Consider the following 15362-nt stretch of genomic DNA (forward strand, 5'->3'; position numbering starts at 1 on the left):
TCAAAGATTGTAAACAAATTATGACACGTGGCGCGACGTGATTGGTTAATAATCTTATCAGAAATTCATCACCAATAATTGTATTTTCGGATAATAACACGTGGCGCAACGAGTACGATTAAAAATCTTATCAGAAATCCATCCCCAATAATTGTCTTTTCGGATTTTATGACAAGTGGCGCAACGAGAACGATTAAAAATCTTATCCAAAATTAGCAATAAAATTATTTTGTATTATTTAATAATTGTTCAGATAATGATACATGACGCAACGAGAACGATTAAAAATCTTATCTGAAATTACAATTAAAATTATTTTGTATTATTTTGTAAATAAATAAAATACTAATATTTTATTGCCTATTGACAAGACTATTGAAGTGCAGCAATGGAGATGCAAAAGACGATTACTGTTCATTAGGGGCAGTTACTGTTCACTTGGTGGATAGCATAGTGTATTGCCTGGGAGGAGGTTTCACACGTTGGAACTACTCTTATTATGGCTCGTTTAGAACTACTTTTAAAATAGGTGAAAGTGTTTTCGAAACTTATTTTTAGTAAAAATGCATGTAAATCCTAAAAAACACTAGAAGTGCTTATTGCAAGAAGACCTTTTGCTTTTAGAATCCACATAAAATTTCGCTGAAAGCATTTTAAAAGCACTTTCAAACGAGGCCTTAATTTTTTACAATTGATTTTCTTCAATTCATTCAATTCAACGGCTGATAATTGAGAGGTGCGCAAGAAGTAAAAATACCCTACATAAACTCTCATGTACTCGGCATCCATGCAATTCATCCGCAAGTCGTCGATGCCTTATTCAATCATTGAGAAACTAAACTATTAACATGTTATATATGACCCAAAAAGTGAACAGCCACATCACGACAAGATTCATCACTCAATATAAAAATGAAACACTTGGGCAATGCTTCTGCATTCTCGTTTCAACTTCTATTTACTTTCTTTCCCATCAACTTGGTTTTGGGTAAAAATAACCAAGAAACAAAAACTTCTCTGAAAATGGCGCTGAGAAGCAGATATGAGAGGTGGCAGGGACGAAAAGAGAATGAGAACAGAATCTCGGCGTCGTCTTCCTTCTATCGGAAATAATACATTCAATACAAATGCAACTACACAAATACCTCACAAATTTACTAACCAAGTTGGGTTATAAGGGACTCACATTACACTTACACATGAAAAGATTCTAACATGATGATTTTACATTTGTATGTCGAAAAAAGCAGTTCCAAATGTTAACTAAAGCGTAAATCATATATGTATAAATAATGCTTATTACAGTACACAAAAACAGATAATTACAGAAGGGTACTGATCATATACTAATAAACTCTTACCTTTTTTCAGGTCATCTCAACCATCCCTCGAGCAACAATAAGTTCGCCTGAAGCATCACCATCGCCATTGTCTGTTGGCATCATCATCTCATCTTCGACTGTGAAGTGATATTTCTCCCCTATGGCCCTTAGAAGCTGGTATACTTCAAACATTGTAGGCCTCTCCTTGGCAATAGGCCCTACACAGTTGCACGCAACTTTAAGAAACTGGAAAAGCTCATCATTCACACCCTTCCCGACCAAAGATTTGTCGAGCGCATCCAGGAGTTGAGATTTACTTGACAGTTGCATAATCCATTCCACCAAATTTCCTTTGAAGTCTTCAGGGGCTTTAGAAATGTGGGTAGCTCTCTCACCAGTCACCAACTCAAGGAGTACAGTTCCGAAACTGTAAACATCTCCCTTTGGAGTGGCCACTAGAGTTCGTGTATACTCGGGAGCAACATATCCCAGATCACCAAACTCCCCATTCACAAAAGTACTCAAATGTGTATCAATTGGATTCATGAGCCTAGCTAGCCCAAATTCAGATATTCTGGGCTCAAAATCTGCATCCAATAAGATGCATTTGGAGCTTATGTTTCGGTGGATAATTCGAGGATTGCAGTTATGGTGGAGCCACGCTAATCCTCTAGCTGCCCCTATCCCAATTTTAAGCCTAGTTGGCCAGTCCATGATCTTTGCACCTTCAGCATCTGCAGGATGTAGCTGATCGTGGAGGGTACCATTAGGCATGTACCTATAGACCAAAAGCCTTTCCCTCTTTGCCGTGCAAAAACCTAAAAGAGGAACCAAGTTACGGTGCCCTATATTTCCCAAAGTAGCCATCTCAGACAGAAACTCTTTCTCAGAGTGTTGAGATTCCTGCAACCTCTTGACCATAAGTGGAGTGCCGTCATCGAGCACTGCTTTGTACATTGTTCCAGTTCTTCCTGTCCCAATGATATTGTCCTTGCAGAAACTGTTGCTGGCCCTCATGAGATCACTCAGCTTCATCTTAGAAAGTGACTTCTCAAACATGGAAACCTGTAGTAAACTAGCTTCGTTAGAATGCAATACAATTCAAACCACCAAAAATGGAAACATAAATTGGACCGTCTAAAATCAATAAAACATCGCAAGAAACAAAGAGAAACAGAACCAATCAAATATCATTATACGTAAGTATTAATTTGTTTCTAAAAGATATGCTATGTAATAGCTTGCCTTGACAGCTTTCGTTTTCTTCAAACTCTTAGCCCACTTGTTTCCTTCAGGGTCCTCTTCCTTCTTCTTTGCAGACACTCTACGCATAAAGAAGACCAAGGCAATAATCACAACTAGTGCTGCAAACGTTGCACCGCCAACACCAGCTGCCACAATAACTACGCTGTTAGACTTCCCTTGAGCTCCCCGGCACGGATTCAGAAGCCTCCCACAAAGTCCAACATTGTTTGCGTAACTTTCTGCTGTAATTCCAGTATTGGTACCGAAGTCTGGGACTTGGCCAGAAAGCTGATTGTTTGCCACGCTAAATGTTTTCATCCTACTGAGCTGGCCAATGCCTAGAGGGATGTTACCCGTGAACTGGTTGCTGTCAAGCTTAAGCACATTCAGATAGCTACAATTGGTAATATTTGTTGGGATTTGCCCTGAGAAGCTGTTAGAAGAGAGATCAAGAGTTGTAACGAACGAAATAATTCTACCGATATCTTCAGGAAGAGGTCCACTGAGCTTGTTGCTCGAAAGATCTAATCCTGTTAAGCTTGTACAATTCGCTATACCATGAGGAAACGGGCCCTTGAGTCCCAAATCCGAAAGCTTGATATTTAAAACTTTGCTCTCGTGAGGGTGCCAACACTCGATTCCCAGAAAGTTACAGATGAAACCTTCTGTGTTATTGTTGAAATCCCATGAAGATTTTAGGTAACCTAAAGGGTCCTGAAGTGTTGCTTTTAGACTTTTCAAGCAGTTGATATCACTCTCAACGGCAGAGCTGAAACTACAACTGAGTAATAACCAGACCACAGCACCAACGAAAATACCAGGATCTCGTCCATTCAATAGCATATACATTGAAAAAGCCATCAAAATCGCCTAAATTCGCTAATTTTTTTTTTATTACCAGAGCTCAAGAAGACTGAATTCCACAAAACCCCAGCATTAGCAAACACCAAGCCCTGAAACAAAATTCAAAAGCAACAAGAAATGAACCCAATCAGACCAATAAACACTCAAGTTTTACAAAACTTCAGCTTTAATTAACACCAAATTTGAAAACAAATTATGGAAACAACACAGGAAGCAAAACCCAATTCATCATCTCTCTACCAAAAGATGCAGAAACAGGTATACCAAGCAACAATTCAACTAAAGAAAACAAGCGAATTCAAAATTCACAAAATACAAACTAGAACAAACACATAGCAAGTTCAAAAAACTGACTTGATCCAATTGAGTTGACCCAAGTCTCCCTAAACATACAAAAATCCAGCTACAAATTTAAAGCTTTGGGAAAATTTCAAAAAACTCACCTGACATAATTCTCTTGCAGAAAACACTGATGAATCAAAGATCCCGGAGAAGGGTTCTTGAATCCACAGCAAAGCTTCCTTCTTTTTCCACAAAGACAAAGACTTTCCCGGTCAACAAAAAAATAAGTGCAACATACGATTTATATAAAAATAATTACCCAATAATTTTTCTGGGAAAATTGTATAAAGGTGTGTGAATGGAGATGGATTTTTGCAGAAAAAAAACGTTTGGATGGGATTGGAGAAGAAAAGAGAGGAAAAGAGAGAGGGCCGACGGGTCAAAGAAGGCCGGCCATTTTTGTCCAACTTGGCGACGACTTGAGGACTGCAATTTAGTGCTATTGGCTCAATAGACTCCTGACCATGAGAGAGTGCTTGACCGGCCTTTTCTCGGTTTCTTTTTCCACGAAATGGGAAAGTTTTTTAATGTTTTTACTGTTAAAAGTGTGTCTCTATTGGTCTATAAACGGTTATCACTACGAAAAGCTTCGGTCTTTTCTGTGCTTTTGTGTTCAACCACTCCTCATTTTTTTTCCTTTTTTACTCCATGATAAAACTATAAAAAACTTTGGTCAAAGAGATTTTTCGGTGTAACAGTCATTCAACGGTATGTTATGTTATTGACTTATGAGTTAAACAAATTTACTTGAGTTTTTTGTTTTTTTTTTTTTTTCATATTTAGTGAATTTAAACACAATTGTGATTTACTAGACTTTATGATTAAGAGTGTCATTATCATAAGGACGTTAATCTTGTATCGTAGAAGACAAACATTATTCACTAACAAATAGATAGACGTGTTATAAGATGCGTGGATCTATAAGGATACATGTCAAAGTGATGATGACAACGAAAAATTACTCATTAGGTTCTTACAAGAGAAATGCTATGGATACTCTAAAAAATGATATTTTGAAAGAACTTTCTGTCACCTTACAATTTAACGTCAATTCTCGTATCAATATTATAAAATATTATACAAAAAACATAAAATAGCAAAGAATCTAAGCCTCACATTTGAAAAGATCTTCTTAGCATTTATAGTTGAGTGAGAGTAAGAGTGAGGGCAGAGCCGTATTTGACTCGGTTTCCATTTCCCCAAGCTAACATTTCTGTACTTATTATAGGAGATATTTGTTTTGCTTCCTTCATCTCATGTATTCATGAAGTGGAGCAAACACGTTATGAAATTAATTTCAGCTTGGACATTATTTCTTTTGTGTTTTATTTATTGATGATTGTCGTTCAAACACTTTTAAAATGCTAAACAAGTTGAAGGAGTAAAACTCATATATTTTAGTTTAAGGACTCGTTGCATCAAAGTTTACGGACCAATACTCCAATTTTCTCTTAATTCCATATGTGTTTATTTGGTTATACATATTTATGGGTTTAAATATTCATTTTTATTTGCAATAAGTTTGATACATATTTATGGGTTTAACTATTCATTTTTATTTGCAATTTAGCTCAAATGATTTATAACATTTACCTATATAGTATACACTTATAGTCTAAGCTAATTTCTCTTTCTTCAATATTGCTTGTATTAAAAAAAAAAAACCAACTTTATTTTGTTAAGAGAGAAATGCTAAGGAGACTCTTCGATAAACTTTTTATTACCTCATATTTTTAGCACAAATTTTATAATATTAACACGAAAATTAACCTCAAATTATAAAGTGGCATGGTGTCCTTGGAGAGTTCCACAATCTCTTTAGCATTTCCCTTGTTAAAAATTGGTGTGATGTTTATATAAAGCCAATGTGACTTGCATTCCATACTTTATCAAAAGGGAAAGGTACATTCTCATATTTTAGTTTCTTTTTTTTCTTTTTTTTATAATGCTTCCCTCTTGTTTAATTAAGGGTATCAACTTCACCTCTGGTGAACAACATTTCCTAAAATCAGTTGCTTTCGCCATTTAATCCTCATTAAATAGTGTGTACCAAATACAATGCAACCTAAATAGCCCATTGAAGCATGAAAATTTTTGAATTTATTGATGAGTCTTTACAAATAACAAACTTCAATATGTTGATAAGTTCATGTTTCTACATGTGGTCTAATATCTTAATAGATAGGATGTTCGTTTCTACCATGTGTTCTGAGTTTAAAATTTTTTTCTCTTAAATTATTGTAATAGTTTTGAATTTTCCATCTCCCTTTAATAAGAATAAAATTTGAAAAAAAATAAATTCATGTCTTCACTTTGTTAGTGATGCACAACAAAATTTAGGGGTGTGTGATTTTACTTCTTACACACCCCTTGATAATTTATGTCCGTTCATCTTCTTCAATTAATCCGATCCGATGGCCAAAAATTAAAAAGATGTGTAAGAAGTAAAATAGGGTGTGATATCACACCCCTAAAATTTAATGTGATGTAGGTTGAGGAAATTAAATAGATTAGGATAGAAAATAGGAACCGAATGAAATCAATAAGGAATAGTATCAAATATATTCTTCGTTGCAAATGGAATCCAAGATTGAATCCAATTTAGGGTTGGTGTTCAAGGTTCATGTTCGAACTTAGGACTAGTTTTGGATTGCTGTATTTTTTTTAAAAAAAAAAAACTATTTTGCTGTACTTTAAGAATAACCAGCTGTAAAATAAAGCAGTTGAGCATTTGGTAAACTGTATTTTTAAAAGTGTTATAAGTACGAAAAATAGAGTAAAAGCATTTGGAACACTTTAATGTAAAAGTAATATAATTGTATATAATGACAAAATTGAACATAATAATTGGGGCGTTGACAACAACAGCAGTGGCGAGGCGATGGAATTGATGGCTACGGCAATGGTGGGGGTATGGTTTTTGGTGACAACAAAAGGGTGTGGTGGTTGGGGGAATAGTGCTAGAGTCAATGATAGAGGTGGTCGTGGCAGTTGTGGTTATGATAGCGGTGATAGCAACGATGGTGATGGTAATGATGGTGGTGACGGTGGTGGTGGTGGTTGCGGTAGTGTTGGTAATGGTGGCAGTGAGGGCGGCGGCGATGGTGATGGTCGTGGTGGCGATTGGTGGTAGGGGCGGTAGTCATGTAAGGTTAATAGTTGTAGTGGTTTTTTTGTTCGAGCCCGAAACCCCTATAAGAAGATTGGGATTTACTATAGGAAAAGAGCTTCGTCAAACTCTTCAACTTAAGTTGTTTCTATTTGGGATCAGTTTAGAGAAGTTGCATACCAAACAAGGATTTGAATTTAATATTTTAAAACAACACATGTGTTTTTAGAAAAAATCAAAATTTTGAGTTTCGTTCTTAAGTTAGATACCAAACGAACCCTTATATTTTTACCAAATGTTTTTTATTACTTAACTTTAAAGTTAAACAATTTTTAGTTGAGCCAGGATGGGTCAGATCTACAATAAGGTGGGGCGAAAATACCCTTGGTTCGACCGTTGGCCTCGAAATCTGGATTTGGGTACGTTGAACTAGTCTGAGACCATGATTGACCGTCTAGAAGGCTACAGGAGTAGGTCGGGCGCATGGGCGCTGGGTTGCCTCGGTTTGTCCTATTTAGTCTCGAGCTAGAGGTTTACTAGGCTCGCATTGGGTTGCAGCTTGCGCCACAGTTGGCGCAACTTGGGTTACCTCGGTTTGGGCAGTTCGCGCCCAAGTGAAAGAGGTAGGCGTCAGGGCTGCTGTCGAGAGTGAGCAGCTTCATGGGCCTACGACTGCTAGCTACTTGCGTCTCAGGCCTCCTACTTTAGGGCTTCCTCACAATGAGTGGAGGCTGCCATGTGGGCCATTACAGCGGCGGCAGCCGCTGTTGGCAAGGCCACGGTACCTCGTGGTGGCAGTGGTGCAGTCTTTGCCATGGTAAGCCTCAATGAGCGACGACATGGAGCCACGTCGCTATCTTCATTAGTTGGTCTATGTCATTCCACGTAGGATGTCTCATTGGTTGTAGTTTCTGAATTTCCTGCCATGATAGCACCAATTTGTGGATGCAAATTTCTACTGTCTCTTCCTTTACGAAAATGCACCTGCAACGATTAAGGCCAAACGCATCACGCGCCCACAATGAATAGAGGGCTTTGGCCTAAGAATCTATGTTGCCAAAGTTATCACCTCTATAGAGGTAATCTAATTCTGAGGAAATCCGGAGTTGAACTCCTGAATTAGGTGGACCCCACATAAAATATGATTCCCCAATTGCTAGTAAACGACGGAATGCTTCAGGAGGAATGCAATTCTGTTTCTCTCCCTTCCCATCCCGATTAGTAAACACGCTTTAAGGGAGAAAGGTCCTTTAAACGAGGGTGAGGAACCTTTTTACATTGTCCATTGGCTAAATAGTAGTGAGGCTAAAATATTATACAACACATACAAAATTTAAAATATGGTCATTTTCGTTGCGGTCTTTGTTCAACCCAATTGTTCGATTGAAATTTTATTTATTCAAACATTTTTATTGAAGTCCAACATTTAAATGTTGCATTATTTAGGAGATTTAACTCTCGCATTTATGAATTTCATAACCCATAATTATGAAATTAAAAAATTCAAATAGTATTTTTGAAATATAATAATTACTTAATGCTCAATAATAGGGTAAGATTGTTCTTCACATAGTTTTAGCAAAATCAATAAGACATTATTAGTAGTGACGAAAATGGACGAATACAGTTCTACAAAGAAACCCTAAACCCAATGGATATAGTTCCAGATTTTGGTGATTTTTGGTAGACATGATCTTTGAATGCCTGAAAGATGGATAGTTCGGCTCATTGAAATACATTACGAAGTGAGCCCCACAAAATGTTTATCAAAAGTTGTATAAAAAAAAAATGATGCCATAGATCTGTCCCCCATAACAAATATTCTATGCCTTTGGCCATTTATGGTTATCTCCAACCTTACCATGTATGTTTAACTATTCATCTTTACATATGAATGACACACCCTGATCTGGAATATCCACCTGGACTCTGAATCGAGTTATGCTGACCGACACCAGGAAGGTGACGAAGCCATAAAGTGTGGTGATGTGGAAAATGTGAATAAATTTGAACCTAAAAGCGAACTAAATGCAAGAGTGCGCATGTGAGCAGGATTGAACCCAATTCACACATGGTGTCAGAGCATAAGTAAAGTACAGTAAAAGTAGTATAAGAATTATACCATCGAAGGTAATCTCCTAAAGCAACATTTGCCAGGAATCCTTGTCGGCACAAAAACTCTGCCACTAAATCGTGGAGGGCCAAAAAATAAGGTGAGTGGGCCTAAAACGTAATAACCCTTCGCCACAAAACAAGTATAGTTTCCAAAAATAACATACTTCGTATAGTATAGAACTTACCATAAACAGTAATATCTCCAAAATGCAATAATTCACCATATAAAACATATAAAACATATAGTATCCAGTATCTCGCATAATAAACATATAATATCTAGTGCTCATAGACATATGCTAACACACGAGCTCATGCAGAGATATTTTGATATAAACAGGACTGGGTGTAATAATGATTTACGCTATAGTATTACAATCACATGAATACTAGCGCAATGCGCATCACATACGAGTCCTAATTGCCTATAGCAATCTAGGACAAGATTGGCACCTACAATGGATCTAAAGTGAGCATACGGTGCAATGTGAACATACAGGTGAAGACTAGCCCTGGCCCGAGCGAGTACTAACACCACTGTAGCATGCACGATGAGTAGTTAACACAAATATGATCATGCAACAATAATTCAATAATCCTAGTCAATAAAATACTATTCATGGCCACAACTATGATTAAAACATCCCATAATAGTACGAATACCCATGCATCTCATAGGATATAAGACAATTTCATAAATTCCGTTGTTCCACTCATTCTTATAAGCGTTAGTCTAATCTAGATGTAATGTAGAGAATTCTTTACTAACTAACTAACTAACTAACTATATATATATATATATATGTGGAAGCTAAATAAATATGTAGTAAAAAACCCACTCATAATTAATTGCGAGATCACATCCGTTCAAGCTAGGAAAGTTAAAGCCTCCGATAGTAATCGCACCTAAGCATAATATTGAGGCCTATTATTAAAACTCAATTAAAATGTTTGAATTTGGAAAAAACTGATGGCGGATTCTAAAAAGTCAACGATCAACCAAAAAGTCAGCCGAGTCGTTGAGGCGGTCAACTACGTTAAAACTTTGGAATTTCATCAAATGGATGCCAAAAATGGACTCGTGGCATTGAAATTGACACACCCCGACCGAGATCAGGGCATGCTGGTCGTCACGTGAGAGTGACGTAACCATGTGCACAGTGCGGAAGCTAAGAATAATAATAAAAGTACGAACAAATAAAAACCAAGCTACACACAGGGTAATTAACATACATGTGCAAGCGTAAGTGTGAAAAATAATATTCAGAGCACAGAAGACCTAGTGCAGTCCAGAGGAACAAACACTAACGAAACACAACCAGATGTGGTCCAACACTGGTGATAATCTGTCAGATATGCCGAGAATTCCTCGAGAGCCACCAAAAGAGCAAACCAAACTAGAACCTGGAGGGGCGCAAAACAGAAAATGTGAGTGGGCAAAAACAAAGCTTTTCAAAAATCATTTCATTAACAAAGTTCTAACCCCTTGCCGTAAAACCTGTATAGTTTTCCAGAAAAATAGAATACACACACATATAGAAAACATGCACAGAAATATGCCATGTCGAATGCCTCTACATAAAATGTAAGTACTCAGGTAATGTCAATCAATGAAATGTAATCTGTTAGCCGGAGTCACCTAACGTGACCTGTACAGCTGAATCTAGAGCTCAAATCTCCAACTCACTAACTATACCTGCACACGAGTCAGAACCACCTATAGTGGTCTGTATACATGCACACGAGTCGGAACCACCTATAGTGGTTTGTATGATAGGACTGGGTGTAAATAAGTACGCTCAAGTATTACGATCACGTGAAGACCGGGCGAATAATCGCGGGTCACCTACGAGTCGGAACCACCTACAGTGGTCTGTACAACAGGACTGTGCACCAAACTTGGATCCAAGATGAGCGTGTGGTGCGGGAGGTGAACATCACGTGAAGGACTGTACCCTACTTTGGGCGGGAGCACTAACACCGGGGGTGCAGGTTATGAGCTCTTTATGCATCTCATATCACCACTAATCACAAATATAAACCATAACTTAACTGGCACTTACCTATGCGTTCGCAGCACCAAACATACATATGCAGCTACTAATGCATAATTAAATAGGCAAACGCAATGCATGGCATTTAAAACATATAAACGTTTCATTTCATTTCTGGGAAAATCACAAGTATATAGATATATACAGAAGACCAAAAGCCCACTCACTGGTATGTAGAAGGGTCGTAACCCCCTTGCCTTGAGTGACTGCGCTCGTCCTCGGGATAGGTTTTCACCTATATGCGAAACAACTATAAAAACGTTAATTTTAAAGCACATAACCAAAACTAGGTAATAACTTCTCATACAATGCTCAAATGGGGTGTATAAATACACCAACGTGATCTACTCAACCTCATAAACATCCCTATATTTTTAAAATAATTTTTCGACACCTCACGCGCCCCCACGCGCCGGCCAAGGCACAGCCACATGCGCCACCCACGCGCAGGCACGTGCCTGGCACACTGACGGCGTCAGTTAACGCCGTCAAGAATATTCCGTTTAAACTAACAGATTCCGTTAAAGTTAACCTAACGCCATTAGGAATATTCCATCCAAACTGATGGAATATTCTGTCGTCTTCTCCGGCCAACCTCCGGCGCCGTCGCCGTCGCCGGAAAACTAGAAAAACTTCAAACCTTCATTTCTCACTCGTTTTGCACCCAAATTCCACGAAATTGGTACCAAAATGAAGTTTACAACAAATAGAACAAAACTTACCACTTTCAAGCACTAAAACCAACGGAATCTCGCCGGAAAAACTTCACAAAATCCGGCCAAACCTGCAACTCATGATCCCGACGTCCAAAACCTTCAAACGAACCACCCGAGCTTCCTAAGGACCTCACCAAGCTTCCTACAACCCTGAAATTCCCAAAAACACATGATTTTAAGTGTGCATGAACAATACCCCGAATTGAACATCTCGGGTTCGACGTGCAAATAAAGGTTTCCTTACCTGAAATGGGTATGGTTGAACTCGTATGGACCTCACGAACACAAGGGTATAATTTTCTTCCTAAATCCGTAACGTTTTCGAGTACTTTGATTCTTGTCCGTACGTAAATAATGAAGAAGAGGGAGAGAGAGATACGGGACAAGGAAGGTGATCAGAATGAGTGTGGGTCTGTGTGCGTGGTCCAAAAGTAGCCAACCAAAACCCTCAAAACAACCACACAACGAAACAAAATCACTAGGGGCAAAACTGTCATTTTACCCCTATTGTATGAAAAATCCGGGACGGGCTGTCACAGAAATAGTGTAAGAGGGTTTTCGATAAAATTTCAAAAAAGTCAACAAAAGTCAACTAACGGTCAACATTTAAAGTTAATGAAATGGACCCATGTCGAATTTGGTGGACTCGGGTCGGATTTGAGTTTGAGTTAGTTTGCAGATCCATGTTTGGATCCGAATTTTGGTTATCGAGTCAGGTCGACCTGGTCCCAGTTGAGGGTTTCTAGGGATTTTGGCCTGGAAACTTTTCGAGCTCCGATTTGGGTTCAAATCTTAACCATTTTCTACATACTATATATGGATTTGAAGCTATGGAAGAGTAGATTAGGAATATAACAATGAAGTTAGTTAGTTTTTTTACTCCAACTATTAAAAACCTACAATTACCACCCTAATTTTATAATTTGTTAAACTGTTGTATTTCTTTGAATTTTTTTTTGGCTAAGAAATTTGGAATTAGTTTTTGTATAATCTATCTTGTTTTACTTTTATGAACATTTTGCTGTAAAAAAGTTCAAATTCTGAAGAAAAAAATTGGTAGTGAAATATGAGAAAATTGAATTTTTATGGATGAGTGAACATTTAGATGTGTATTTCTAGAATATTAGAAGAGTTTTGGTGTTGGATCTGATTTGGGTTAATTTATAATATTATTTTGACCATTGGATTTAAATTTAAGTCATTGAATCTTTTTATTATCATTAAAATTGATTAAGTTGGATTTGAGTCGTTGGATTTAAAAAAAGGATGTAGATGGCCAAATGGCACTGAATCAATATCCAGGAGGTACGACAGTCATTGGATGCCAACGACGCTATAGTCACATTCGTAGAAGGGGTGTTGTCCATGCGCTCACCCGCAGAGGATCTCTTTCTTCACATGCAACTACTGCAAGCTAGGGCCCTCGTCGGCCCATTTATTTTCTTATCAATCGTGGGGGAGGGGGGTGTTGTTTCTCACTCCCAAATACATCCCATGAAGAGGTATTGGTCTAAATTTCAAGTTTTTATTTTTATTTTTTATGAGAAATGTTAAGGAGACTTTCTCAAAAGTGAGACTCTCCACTGCCTTATGTTTTTGGTACAATTCTCGTGCCAACATTATAAAATATTATGCAAAAAATATGAGGTAATAAAAAATCTATAAAGAGTCTCACTTTAAAAATATTTCATCATTTTTCTTTTTTATTTCCACCCTGCAGCCTAAACGGAAACGGTAATGGGGTAAATTTAATTAGGGGTCTTTTGATATGGGTCCAATTTTATAAGCCTGTTTTGAATGGAATCCACTTATATTACATAAGCATAAGTGGGGGCTAGTACGTACAACAATCATCCATGTCAGCAATTAAAATGCACATAATTTACCAACAAAATTACAACATCTCACCATATTTTTTTCCCCCTGAAGTATGCATTGGATCAGTTTTCCTTTCTATTTAGGTAGTTTAAAGACTTTCAAATCTGTAGGTATACCTGTAGAACAGGTATTGTAACTTCTCGGAAGATTTCAGTTTCATACATGGTCATATGGTTTTGCTTTTCTAATATTTTGGTTTTTGTGATTTGGGCTTTGTTTTTGCAGTGTTCGTTATCTGGATAACAGGTATTACACTCCCTCGATTTCAATACTAGTATTTGATAACAGATGCTACCCTATCTTTGCTTTAAATTTCTTTTTTTTCTTTTTTTTTTTCACTTCAATTGTTCGAGATTTAGAGTTTGACGACGGGTATGAATTGGTGGGCAGTGTTTACACGTTAGTGAAGGCTTGCACTAGTTTGAAATCAATTAGGTGGGTTAAGAGGGTTTACCATTACATTATTAGTAATGGCCTGTGATACCTAGATTACAGGTATTGCAGTTCATCTTTAATAATTGGTGTTTTAGTCATTGGAACTTCAATACTAACCTGGGTAGTTTAAATTGATACGTCGTTTACTTTGTGGAGTTACTTTTAGAATAATTAGTTGAAATTGTTAAATTAGTTTCTTTTTAACATTACTTATATAAATATGATATGTAGTTTGGCTTGATATGTTATCATTTGGGCGTTATTTAGGTTTTGGAATAATCATGTTATAGTAGACTTTGTATTACTTGTAGCCGAAGATGTTTTGCATGGAGAGAAAAAAAAAGATAAGCCTGGAGTACAAGTCTGACCTTTTGAAGTTTCATCGCGTTATGGAAGAAATAAGACTTAGTGTGACAAATGCGCATCTTGAGTTAATGAATCGTACACCGTTCGGGAGGTTGTTCCAAGCGTACCATGAGAATTTGATCATTGATGGTGTTTGCAAGAAATGTGATGCGAATATTGTGTCCATAATGAAGTGCTACGACCCAATACAAAAAGCATTTGTTTTTGGTGGAATAACTGCAACAATAACTGCCAAAGATATATCTGAGATTTTTGGGTTGCCTGATGAAGGGGAAGAGATTAACCTGAATAGTAGGAAAAGAAAAGGTGCGTTTACAGGTTTTTATGAGAGATGTCTTGCAGACGTGAAAGATATAAGTAAGAAGATATTGGAAGAAAGGATTTTGAGAGTGGTTAAGTTGCATGGTAGTGTGCATGAGGGTGATTTTGTGCGACTGGTTTTTTTATATTTGTGCTTGACACTGTTTTTCAGTACGAGTGGAAATAATACTAGTTTGTACATGGTTGGGTACGTTGAGGATATTACCAAGATGAAGGATTATGCGTGGGCTGTAGCAGTAAAGAATTGGTTGTTGGGCACAATTGATGATATGGGAGAACGTTACGAAAGTGTAACTGGTTGTGTAATTGGATTATTGGTATGTTAATCTACATTTTATTTCATTTTATTCTATCTGTGTTCAAATGAACTAACATATTAATATCTTACTGATGCAGTTCTGGTTTTGTGAGCGTACTCATTTGATCAATCCAATCAGAGGAAGGGAAAATAATCCACTTAAGGTTGTTAAGTGGAATTTGTCGGAATTGTATGCAAAGATGGAAATTATGAAGATCCATGAGTTGGAGGTATGTTTATCCTACCCATCGATTTGGTTTACCTGTAAAACAGGTATTGTGTTCTATAGGTATACCT

At 37.2% G+C, this 15362-nt stretch overlaps 1 protein-coding gene across 1 annotated transcript; it reads right to left on the minus strand.

The window, feature by feature from the left end:
- Positions 1 to 1257: 1257 nt before the first annotated feature.
- Positions 1258 to 4280, minus strand: LOC137727894 (probably inactive leucine-rich repeat receptor-like protein kinase At5g48380). The gene is made up of 3 exons (XM_068466754.1): positions 3875 to 4280; positions 2568 to 3520; positions 1258 to 2387 (listed from the first exon to the last, which is right to left on the minus strand). The coding sequence occupies exons 2-3, from the start codon at positions 3426 to 3428 to the stop codon at positions 1368 to 1370; spliced, it is 1881 nt and encodes a 626-aa protein (XP_068322855.1). The 5' UTR covers positions 3429 to 3520; positions 3875 to 4280; the 3' UTR covers positions 1258 to 1367.
- Positions 4281 to 15362: the final 11082 nt, after the last annotated feature.

The sequence above is a fragment of the Pyrus communis genome, chromosome 3 (assembly GCF_963583255.1).
Source record: "Pyrus communis chromosome 3, drPyrComm1.1, whole genome shotgun sequence".
Taxonomy (NCBI): domain Eukaryota; kingdom Viridiplantae; phylum Streptophyta; class Magnoliopsida; order Rosales; family Rosaceae; genus Pyrus; species Pyrus communis.